Here is a 12562-nt window from a genome sequence, read left to right on the forward strand (position 1 = left end):
AGTAGGATGAAATGAGCTCCGTTCCTTCTCCCGCAGTCCTTGCCAATACGCGTGCAAGGAACGCAGCCTCATGCCGTGGCCTGGTGTTGGCTGTGAAGAACCTATTCTTAGGGGCCCTTCAAATTAAGAAGCAGTATGGACTAGTTGTAGTCTATAGTATAACTCCTAGTATAGCCCCAGAGTTTTAAAAGGGCTCAAAAGACTCTAAAAACTTCACCTTGCAAACCGTATGCATGGAGTCCAGCAGCTTTGCACACACAAAGCATTACAGCAGCTTAGTATTCAACTCAAAATCTTTCTTTTTTTTCTTTGCTTTTAGCCCAACTCCTCACCTAAGCTGGGTCAAGGTCACTGGAAACTTACCCAAGGATGAACCAGAAACAGAAAATTTTGGGAAGATATTGAAGATAGACCAAGTGACTGCAGCCGATGAAGGAACATACCAGTGCACGGCAAGCAACCCCATGGGGAGAGCGAAGCACGAGTTCCACGTTCACGTGGAAGGTGCTGAGTACACTTTACTAAGCTTATTGATTTTGAACAGAGAGGTGGTCAAAGGGAAGTGAATAAGGACCTCTGCTAATATCGCTCAGTGTAATGCATAAATTCAACCAACTCTATCAGTTTATTAGCATAAAGGACCCGCCTTACAGTTTTGGGAAGCTTGCAGAAAGTAGCACCTTTTTAAAAAAACACAAACAAAAAAAAGATATAATGCATTTTTTTTCCTGAACCATGAAGGCTCTACAAAGTGGTGAACAGGAGTACAAATATGTGAGCAGATCCAACACTCTAAAGATGCTAGTCAAGCAGAGATATTGATGAAATGTCTTGTATTAATCTGAATGTCAGACCAAAAGATCTAATTATTCTACTTGCTCTTAAAGAATGTGAAAAAGGCTATGCTGGGCCAGATCAGAGGTACATTTAGCTCAATTTCCTTTCTTTGGCTTCCGCCAAAAGTGAATGCCTAGGGAGGATTGATAAATGCAGTGACCAAACATGGTACCACCCCTCTCTTCTCCTCCTTCACGTGCTCCCTTGCTGTCATTTCTATATGGGGACGACCTGAGCTAAGAGTGGTTTCTATAGCCCCCCAAAAAATATCATAAAAACTTACGAAACAAAGTAAAAAAAAGACTTTCTACTGATTTTTAACAGTTAAAAAAAATAGAAATATGACCCTTTTTGTCATCCCACTGAGTATCCAAGGCCCGTTCTCACCCTAGCCTGCGTGCTTGGAAGGATGACCAATATATTAGCAGCAATTCATAAATAGTCTTAGGGTTACACGCATGTATATCATACTCTGTGCATAGGGTGGTGCATCACTGCGCACGAGCATATACACAGGTCTGGTGGCTGAACTGGGTGAGTGCTGGCTGCTTGTGCTAGGCTAGCAAAACAGAGAACCTGGTATGTTTGTGCATCCGTTTGGTTGTCATTTATTTATGTTGCTGCTAGAAGAAGGCAGATTAATGAAGCCAGCCAAGAGACCTTCATAACAGGCATCTTGCAGAGTGCAGACAGAGGCACACGGCGCCTGCTCTCCCTCCATCCTCCTTTCTCCCTTCTTCTACTCCCCAAACCCTGAAGGCGTGAGCCCTTCACGTGAGGCAGGTGCAGATGCTCTTTTCCAGGAGCAAAGCAGAGCTCCAATGAGACTTAACAGACAAGCGAGCCCTGCAGAAGTATCACTGCCACTGCAACTCTTTCAGCAACGCTGCCCATAAATAGCTACAAAATGAGAATCCTGAAGCACAGCTGAAAACCTTGCTGAAAACGTTTTCTCTTTACTGAAGAAAAATGCTCCAGCCTCTGCTCTGCAGAGTTAAAAAAAATAAAAAAAAAACCACAGACAGTATTAAACTGTCGGGGTCTGCCAACAGCTTCATTTTAATCTGTGCTTCTTCTCACTCCATGGTCACGAGGAGTCCTGACGGGAGGAAAGGCACTTTCAGCTACCTGCTCTGTATTTACTCGTCAGCTGAGGAAAAGCCTTTTCTCCCAGTATGTGATGAATCATTCCCATTCACTTGACACAACCTTGTGTGTTACAGTCTCCTTTCCTGGAAGTGTAGCAGAGGGGGATACCAGGACATGGCAAGTTTTCAGCTGCGATGGAGGGGAAGTGCTGACTCCTAGAAATCATTCCAGATGGTTTGGAGCATCTCTGCTGTAGCTGAATATTTTAACAATCTGGCTATGATTTTCTCGGCTGTAAAAATTGAATCCTTCAAAGAAATTGCAGGAGCTGCAAAAACCAAAATACCAGGGAAATAACATTAATTAAGCAGTTCAGAATATTGACCACCTTCTCCAGTCTCTAGAGGGGGAGAAGCTTCCAGGCAAATTGTTGTTCCTGCTTATTAACAAAAAAGTACTTAAAAAAAAAAAAAAAAAAAGAAAAGAAGGAAATAATCTCACTCTAGCCGTTGCAATGTAAAAAATGCTTTTGCAGTTGCTATTAAGTTCATTTTCCATATGTGTAACTAATGTTGGCTGCTGTCACTAGCAGGAATTCCTCCTATTAGGAGTCACCTCATATGCAGGGTATCAAGGTAAAATTGAGCCCGAACACTGTTGTCTTCTAGAATTTCTAACCAGAAAATGTCACTACCATTAATCAGAGATGGGCACGTTCATCGTTCTTGCAGCAACTCTTGTGTGCACACTCAAGGGCAGATCTTGAGTTGGTGGAAGTGAGCATTAATTTCAGTTGGTTTCAGGGAAGTTGTGCTGACGTAGGGCTTCCTCACACCTGACAGGCTCTTCTCAAAGGATGCATGCAGGGAGAAGAGAATTAAACATGGAAGAAAAATTATCATCTCAGTTATTAACCGCCAACCCTTCTCAGTCTAGTGCTGGTGTGTAAATCAGGATTTTGCTATCATTTCTGCACTATGTCACATGTTCTGTTCTTCTTTCCAGTATTTGAGGATCTCAAACAAATACCCCAGCCTTCTAAATAACAGTCTTTAATTAATGATATTTGCATGCAGCCCGCTTACTAATCCTACAGCAGTCTGAGGGCAAACATTCAGGCAATTATTACCAAGCATATGAAAATATTCAGCTAGCAAATTGCTTGACTGTTTGAGCATTTTAATCTCTTTTTGTTAGGAAAGATGTAGCCTGGAACTTTGGAACAGGCACAAAACCCCCACTGTTCTTAGAATGAGAAAGAATTATTAAAAAAAAAAAAAAAAAGCAAGCAAAGCAAGCTCACAAATTGTCTTGACTTCAAATGTTTGTTTATTTGGTTATTGTATATAACCTGCCAAGCCCAATATAAAATGTACATATAACCTCAAAATCTTGTCACTATCACAGTGCCTGATCTAGTGGTACCTTGATCTTGACTGAGGCTCTTAGGCTGTGTTTAATAGAAATAATTATTACAATATAATGATTAATTATAGTAATGATATAATAGCTAAGGGCCTTTGCAGTTATGTCTTGTAATAATTTCATTACTCAGCTAGAGAAAAATAAAATAGATGAAACTAATGTGAGGCAGAACCATGGCTGGTTGTTTTAATCAGGCTCAAACTGTAGTTCTGTGCTTCACTGGAAAGCTGCTTCAACAGGGATGCAGACCCCAAGGTAGTAACTGCATCTGAAGCTGCAGACGATACCCCCAAAAGTGGGATGGATTGCCAGCCCTTGGGAAGACGTGAGGAGAACTTGAAATGATCTTGACAAATTGGGAAAATGGTCTGGAATAAAAAGGATGGGCTTCAGTAAGCACAAGTGCAAAGCAATTCTGATCAGGCAGCGCTAATTGGCTTCATAAGCACAGGATGGAAAATGTCTGGTTAGACTAGTCTGGAGGATATACTGGATCGCAAGCTGAACACAACTTGGAAATATTAGTCTTGCAGAAAAACAAAAGTCATCCTGGAAAGTATAAAGAAAAGTGTTGTTGTAAGAGAGACTACTGAGAACTGATAAGGTCTCACATAGTGCAACCAGTTTTACATTGAGCACTTCATCAAGGCTGGAGTTGACTCAAAACAGTTCAGGAGACAGCGGCAAGGACAGTCACAGAGCTCAAAAACATGCATTTGAGAAAAAAATGATAGATATGTTTAATTTAGGAAAGAATAAATCTGAGGAACGCATAGCAGCCTTTAGATGCACCAAAGTTTCTTCACAAATTGCTCTCCTTGTTCCCTGGGGACAATGCAAGATACAATAGACTTAAATTGCAGCATGGCAGAAGTTGGTTAGACATTAAAGATTTGTTCTAGTTCTGGACAGCATGGGAAGCTGTGAAGGTTTGGATCAGTTGGGGGTGGTTTAGGTGTGGATGGTCTTGCTTTGCTGCAGAAGGATGGACTAGATGCCCATTTTAGATCCCTTCTATTTTTGGACCTGTCATTGTATGTCATTTTATACATATAAATCTCTTGATCAGGAGCCCCACGTTTATAACTCTTACCAAGAAGAATATATTATGCAGTGAAGTATTTGCCATACCATATTGCTTATGCAGATTAACTGTTTGACTGTCCAACCACTAGTTTTTGTAGTTGCTAAAAAATACATGTATATTTTGTTATTCTTATACTTTGTATACTTACGAGTAGAATAACATATCTGCCACACAGAAAAGAGGTTCTTCAGCCTTTCTGTGAAATTACATTTCATACTTGACAAAATCTCATTGCCTATGGCTTCGCAGCTGCATCACTTTCTTGGGGCAACCACAGCAATTCCCATGCTGAGAAAGGAAAGCTGTGGCATAATATATCTGCAGCTCACTTCCAGAGTCTATGCACAGGTGAAAATAGGAAAGGATCCGTCAGGTGGTTTGCATTCAGTCTGTGCTTGGTGTCTCACCTCCTCCAAACCAAGGAAATACCCTGTCTCAAGCACTGTGTTTGTGGCAGACCTAGTGGGGAAAAAAAAAATCATCAGAGCTGTTACAAACCTTTACACCTCCATGTCTTTGACCTGTCTTTTCCTGGTGAAAGCATAATGTATATGAGAGAGAGGGAAGGATAAACAACTGCAAAACCAAAACGTTCTGCTGCTTACAGAGTTTTTTTCCTGGGGTCAAATACAAGGAAGTGTAACAAGTATGGTCACGTCACACATTGCATTATGGGAGGACAACCGGTGTTGCATGAGGAAGGCAGTAGAAGAAATCTGTGCTGTGTGAAGGAAATGCAAAGATGTTATAATTTTAGACAAGCTTCGGTGTCTTGTATTTTACTTCAGTCTTTAGCTGTTGCTTAACAGTGTCTCTTCATGGGCGCTCTACTGTGGAAATGGTGGAATGTGTGTAGAAGCTCTTGGGTATCACACTTCAGGGGTGTTTTTTTAATATATCTGTGTGAATATGAGCAATGACGCTTTGTTTTTAGTGTATCACACTGATAACATCTGGAGATGTATTACCAGGCAACAGCTCTTTTAATCTTCAAAGCGCTTTATAAGCATTAACTAATGAATCCTCATGTTTCCCATACATTAGCTCATCTTTTTCAAATAGGGAAAGCGGCCCAGTGACCTGCCCAGCACATGCAGAAGAGGTAATATCAGGTCTGGAATTAAAATTTGGAAGTTTGTTGCTTCCCAGGGAGAGATAATGATGAATTCAAGGCTGTGTTTTGGGTTGAGGCTGCCCACTGAAGGGTAGGCAGGCTCAGGGATCTGCATTCAGTCTGTAGAGAACAAAGCATTCATCAGATTAATGCTTCTCCCTCCACCCCCTCGGTTCCCCTCCCTCCCTTATGGTTGTGTTTTTCCAACGAGGTTTGGGTACCTGATGCCCAGGGGCTGGTCTGCAGAGAAAGAAACGTATAGTAAGATGCAAAAAAAAAAAAAAAAAAAGAGAATTCAAAAGCAGAAATCAAAGAAGGAACAGGAAGCAGCTCAGATAAAACTGTTGGTAACAGATTTAGCAACCTGTTTACTTCTGAAGGAAGCCCTTGTGCTCTCAACAGCAGAGATCAAAATAAGCATTGCACCTCGGGACATAGGGCAGAGCAGCTCCCCAGAGCTACCCCAGTTTAGCTGGCAGTGCTGGGACAGAGGAGAGCCCAGGGAATGCAGCAGCACACTGCTGCTCCTCTACCACCACCCTGTGGGCAATCTTTCTGGACCACTCCTCAGGATGGTGGTTCTCTCATCCCCAGTGGTGAACGGTTCATCATTCTGAAACACCTTAAGGACAAGCCTCTCATCTGAATACATGGTGGAAAACCAGTATATCGAAGACCACCATGCATTTCCCCAGTCCGCGTAGGTGAGCAGATGGAGGTGCTGCATGCTGTCGTGGAGCTCCGCACCGCTCCCGCACCGCTGAGCTTTGCCCTCCACCTGCTCCTGGGCGAGCGGGTGGAAGCCTCTTGCTTGCGCCTAGTGAGGGGGATTTGAGCTGGATGGATATCTGCATCTTGTTTGAGTTGCTGAAATAGTCTCACTTCATTTCACAGACCACAATCTCATGTCTGAGGGTCCTTGGGAAAATGCTGACCCGTTCAGGTTTACCTCCTTCCCCAGCCTCTCACCTCCCATTTACATTTGTTTTCCACTTGGATAAACACCGCCCCTTTCCTACACTCTCTCCCTGACACTCACATTTCACAGAGTCTGAAGGACAGAAATTGATGTGTGCTGATGCTAATTTTACCTTTTGTAACATCGGTTTGCAAGAAATACAATACAGCTGCGCAATAGGCTGCTAGGAGCTGCCTGGGAACTGTTGGCAGGGTTTGCCATCTCCTGGAGGACCCTAGCAATAGCAGAGTTAGACCTGTCTCGCTGTGGCACCTGATACCCGCTATGTCCCTTCTTTACAGAGCCTCCTCGGTGGATAAAGGAGCCCGAAGGTGGAGTTTACAGCGTAGGAACAAACCTGGTGCTGCTGTGCGAAGCTATTGGCAACCCAGAGCCAACCATTCAGTGGAAACTTAATGGGAAGCCCATCGATAGTAAGTGCAAGGTCCAGCGTCCTCCTTTAGGTGGTGGCAGGGTGGGATGTGCCTGTGTAGCACCCAGTTAGAGGGGATGCGCAAATCCTAATGCGCTGAATGACGTCTGGTTTGACATCTATTTAGACATGAATTAATATTTATTTACTTAATAAAGCTAATTTTCCAAATGTTTGAATGGGATCTTGAAAAGAGTAGGGGTGAAAGCTGTACAGTGTTGGAGTGGTGCTACCCATGGGTTACTGCCTCTGCCTCACCCTGTAACGCTCCCATCTTTTGGGGATCTGGCATAGCTTACGTTCATTGAGGGCTCCTGGTCTTTCTTTGTGCTTCTGAATAAGCACAAGCGACTGTGGGGCTGGGGAGCCCTGGGGAGCCCTGCTCTTTGGCGTAGCAGTATTATTACTACCATTTTTAAAAGTCTGTGTGGGGATTTTACCGCAAATTGGTGCTGTAGAGCACTTTCTTTAGGCCACGGGACTGCTGGCAAAGGCAGTGCTCTGCAACTTGCTCTCCAGCTGTTGAGCAAGGTCCTGGTTTGATCCTGAAGACGTGCTTTGCCTTTGACTTTCCAGCAGTGAGGAGAGACTGTAAACTCCGCAGTCGCAGTGTTTTCTCCATCTTCTGATATAGTTTGGGTCTTTCCAGGTAGGAACTTCAGAGGGAGAATCTCTGCCAGAGAGATCAGCCTCACCAACCTCCAGCTGCAGGACAGTGCTGTGTACCAGTGCGAGGCCAGCAACAAGCACGGCACCATCCTTGCCAGTGCCAACGTGAACGTCCTCAGTGAGTACCCTCCTGGCCTTTCCCGTTCACAAGAGAAGGTCGAACTGAAGTGTCCCATTCTGCTGACTGAATGCTTCAGAACAGCTTGGGGATTGTAACCATGTCATTTTCTTTTGCGTTGGCCCCAGATTTTAAAGAAATACGTTGTCCAAACTAATGTAACGAGCCTTATCATGGGCTGTGTTATATGCTTAGCATAAATGTTTATGAGCTTTGATATATCCTTTATTTTTAAAACATGGTTGTGGTTGGGCGCAAAACCTTTTGAATTCAAGTGTACTAAAACCACTGGGGGCTGAATTTTGACCACAACTCTGTTTTTGAATTATTAAGTGTATTGTTAATCTTTAATTTCAGTTGTGATGCTCAGACTGTTCTTTGAAGAAAGGGAGTCATGGGAATTTATTTAATAAAAGAGGTCTCTAGATGAATCGGAACCGGGTCTGTTTTCTCTCCTGGAGCACACATGTTCTGACATGTCCAGCAGTCAACCACCGTTATCTTTGTCAGTGAAGCTTACGAGAGCTCAGTTCCTCAGTGCAACTGGTTCCAAAAGGCAGTGAAATTCCTATCAAGTGGCTAAGCCTTTGGCCTTTGCTGGAAAAGGGGATGATACGGCGACAGTATTTATATTGCCAGTTCTGAAATGCAGTGCTGCTTATTTTGCATCTTCTTCTGCAGATATTGCTCCCTTAATACTGACCTCAGATGGTGAAAACTATGCTACAGTTGTGGGTTACAGTGCCTTCCTGCACTGTGAAATCTTTGCCTCGCCTGCAGCAGATATTAGATGGTAAGCCACTGAGAACTGATGTTTTCATGTGAGACAAGTTCATACAGGCTCCCAAACACTGAAAAGTGTGCTAGTTATTATTTCTGTGGAGTTAAAATTAGAAATTTGTAACAAAACTACATGTAAGTATTCTGTGTTTAAATTCACTTTCAAGAAGCCCAAAGAACTGCTTTATAAAAGAAGGTTAATGAAAGTCCTCAACAGCAGTGTGAGACAAGCGCTGGGATATTCATTAAACCAAGCCGTGCTGTATATAGGCAAATCCTGCTACAGCTTCATCGGCCTTAGTTTAATGTTGGCAACTTTTTAAATTTGGACACATTATTGAGGTGGAAACCTGATGACTTACAGAGCATATTTACCTGGAAATGGTTCTATGCGGTTGGAAATCACAGGATTGTCAGAGCACTTGACAGGTGCAATAAAATTGCAGGTGACAGCTATAGATGAAAGACTCAGCCAGACTAGTTTAAAGACCTTGCTAGACGCTGTCAGTGTGGTTTTTGGTTTGCAGGAAGCTTATATCCCTTTATGATTTACCTGCACGTGGGTAAAGTGCCTTGCTAATCTTGACTTGGTCTCTCAGTGGCAGATCTGAGACCAGCTCTCAAAATTCCTGTGTCCCCTGCAATAGCTGCTAACCACGAAATAACAGTTCCTGCAGCCCTAGAAATAACCCATAAATATTGTTATCATCTTTAGGACTAAGGATGATAGCATAGAGCCACTTTCAACATTACGCTATGAGTTAAATAAGAACGGCACCCTAGAGATCAAAGAAACAAAGAAAGAAGACTCGGGATCGTACGCGTGCTGGGCCGCAAACTCTGTTGGAAAAAGAGCCATCACTGCTAATCTGGATATAAGAGGTAGTATCTCACTTAAACAGAAAGACCTTTGACATCTGCTAAGGTTTTCTATTTACAAACTTTCAGTAAATAAGTAATTAGTAAATATTTAGTCCAAGATGCAGATTTATTGTGTGAGGCTGTAAATCCTCTGTATACTAAGACCTGAAATTGTCTCCATTTTCCTGTGTGATTTCTCCACCCTCATATCTTCTTGACCTTTGCAGAAGCTGCACAAGCCACCAAAAACTTGCAGTTTACTTCCCAGATCCGTTAATGTTATTAAAAGGATTTTCCCTCCTTCTTGCCACCATCCCTGTTACACTCAGAGCAGGTTCTTGGCTGACCCTGGGGAGCCCAGAGCCCTCGCTGTGCTCGTGGGCTTGGTGGGGTCCTCACTGAGCCGGACAGGGTCCCTGCATCTCCCCCAGCTGTGGGCTTCCTCCTTTTCTAAAGCTACTGCCCATCTGGTGATCAGAAGGTACATCCCAAACTAAATTAACTTCTATAGTGAACACGTTGCAGCAGGATGAGTTAGGGGGTGCAGCTGGTTTAAGGGCTTTGCATTGGGCTTTTGCCTGATTATCAACTTGACAAATATTTGTAAATAGAGGGAAAAAAAAATTACTGAAATGTGTTTACTTATAAATTTCAGATACGTATCTTGTGCTCCAATTCTGTTTTAAGGGATTTATGTGGTTGGTTGAGCAGGAGGGGTTTTCCCCTGGAGGCTGTGATGGCAGTGGACCGCTTCTGTTGATCACACAGGTTAAATTTAGTGGGTTGCATACAAATTTACTTTAGGATTTAGGGCTTGCCAATAAAAAAACCCTTAAATACTCAATTAGCAAAGTCCTCAGAACTCTCAGATGCAGGTTTGCTGTGACAAACTTGAGGAAAAAAGCGCACTCTTTTTGTGTTCTATTTCTACCCACTCCCTTTGCTTTGTAAATTTTACAGTGATAATAAACATGAGAATGTACAATGAAATTCTCACAGAGCAACATTTCACTGTAAAAATAAATTCAGCCAAGTGCTTTCTTCTTACTTATTCATCTGTTTCTGCATTCAGATTAGAGTCAATTAAAAGAACAAACTTGATTGCAATAATTTTTTCTCACTTGACTTTAATAAGCTTGTAATTTTTCCTGGATCATTGCCAAAGCCTATTTCATATGGCAATTGGACATAAAAATCATATTCAAGCCTTTTTTTTATCATCCATTTCATGACAATCTGCTAACAAGGATTTTCACCTGTGACATTTTTGTGGGTTTTTTTCTGGAGCTCTTTGGTTTGGAGTGAACTAAAAAAGATTTTTTTGAGATAGAAAATGAAATCCTAGCAAATATCTATTTCAAAACCAACTATCCTTCACTTGAAATGTTTGTATATATAACAAAAAAGACATGATCATTGCTCCTAAGGTTGATTTTTATGTATGAAGTCCTTGGTGAAAATTTGATGTAATAGTCTCTCTCTCCTAATCAAAGTGTTTTTCTGTGATCAATCAGATGCTACAAAACTTGTTGTTACTCCGAAGAACCCCCGAGTGTTGAAATCACATTCAATTTTATTGAAATGTCAGTCTGAGTATGATTCACACTTGAAACACAGTTTTAAATTATCCTGGAGGAAAGATGGAGATGAGCTGCCAGTCAACAGCACAGAAGATGGCAGGTAAGCAGGGAAGGAACAAGAGTTTTCTTGATCTCAGCTGAATAATGCTGTATGGTGCTGGAACACGAGTTTCAATAAACATGAGACTTAATAGCTTGAAATGCAAATTTATGTCTGCAAGAATTCTTCACGTGATAAGTGAATAGATCTGCATTTTATACACATATAAATACAAGTGCATCTGTATGAGTTCTGAGCCATGGTTGGCAAATTATTTTGGATTTTATCAATTCTCTCACCATCACAGCAGAATATTGCATAAACGTTGGTTTAACCCCAAAATACAACCCTAGCCCCAGTGCACTCAACTGAGGTTTTGTTTCTCCACTTCGGTGGAACCAGTATTTTCCTGTGTTTTCTACCTGTTCAGCCAAAGCAAAGTCCTCGTAATGTTGTAACATTGAAGTGAATGGAAAACAGGTCTCTGGGATTCTGCCTAAAATCATACACATTAAAAGCAATGAGTTTTTCCTGCATGTGAGTTTAGGACTTACAAGTGCAGGCTGAATTTTGCCTTACTCTTGTGTTTCCATTGACCTTGAGGGGATGGAGCTCAGCCTGTATTCCATATGAAGGGCAATTAGATGTCTTTATTAATTACCACAGAAGAAAGATGGTTTCCCAAACACTGCAGTGCTGGAGAGGTTGAAGATCCTGCTGAGGGCACGTAGCGTGGGGAGATAGCGCCAAGCAAATGCCATGTCTGCAACAGAGCCCACGTGCCTGGGTTAATGGCAACTTCCCCTGGTGCATTGGACATTACACAAGTGGGTTGGGAATGCTCCGTTTTACTCAACCCTTTCAAAAATTCAGACCCAAAGCCCATGTATTTGCCTCATTAATCATGTGCCAAAATCCTATGTTCCAGACACTCAGCCGATGCATATCAATGTGGCTCTTTTCAGACCAAGAGAGACATGCCAACTTCCAGCCATGGAGGCTAAATTGCTGCAAAATACAAATAATAGTCTACAGCGCAGTGTATAATACAACTACAATTATGTTTTAAAGTAATAGGCCTAACGTGCAATTATGTTATTCAAAATGTCCTGTTACCAAGTTTTTTTATGAACAGTTTTTCGGTGTCTGTCTGTCTGTCATATGCTTATCTTACAGATTTTTCTCTTCCTTATTTGTATGTACCTCTTTTTTTGCCCCGTAGGATAATTCTGGACAGGGATACACTGTTCATATCAAGCGTGACACTGGCGGATCAAGGAGTTTACACGTGTGTGGCTAGCACTTCTCTAGACAGTGTCACAGCTGAATCACAGTTAATTGTTCTTGGTAAGAGAATATTTTCCTGGTGTGTAAACAGCTCCATGCAGTACGTAATGCCACTGCAGCACTTTTGCTTATTTGCTTCTTTTGCCCAATTCAGTTACAGAGCCTCAATAACCCAATCTCATAGACGTGCAATGTACCTCTCACTTGTTAACCTCAGTTGTGCTATCCTTGTATCTCCTGGAATGGGGATGCTGACGCAAACTTTTCATTTATATTTAATCTTT

General features: G+C 42.2%; 1 protein-coding gene across 9 annotated transcripts in view; it reads left to right on the forward strand.

The window, feature by feature from the left end:
- Window positions 1–12562, forward strand: part of CHL1 (cell adhesion molecule L1 like) — a 142638-nt gene that overhangs the window by 102167 nt on the left and 27909 nt on the right. For all 9 annotated transcript variants that reach the window (XM_052777538.1, XM_052777537.1, XM_052777536.1 and 6 more), the window contains 7 exons: window positions 320–504; window positions 6813–6944; window positions 7593–7730; window positions 8412–8523; window positions 9226–9392; window positions 10886–11051; window positions 12214–12338. In XM_052777538.1, the coding sequence (XP_052633498.1) occupies window positions 320–504; window positions 6813–6944; window positions 7593–7730; window positions 8412–8523; window positions 9226–9392; window positions 10886–11051; window positions 12214–12338 (1025 nt within the window). The remainder of the gene's footprint in view (window positions 1–319; window positions 505–6812; window positions 6945–7592; window positions 7731–8411; window positions 8524–9225; window positions 9393–10885; window positions 11052–12213; window positions 12339–12562) is intronic.

This window comes from Harpia harpyja, chromosome Z, assembly GCF_026419915.1.
Source record: "Harpia harpyja isolate bHarHar1 chromosome Z, bHarHar1 primary haplotype, whole genome shotgun sequence".
In the NCBI taxonomy this organism is placed as follows: domain Eukaryota; kingdom Metazoa; phylum Chordata; class Aves; order Accipitriformes; family Accipitridae; genus Harpia; species Harpia harpyja.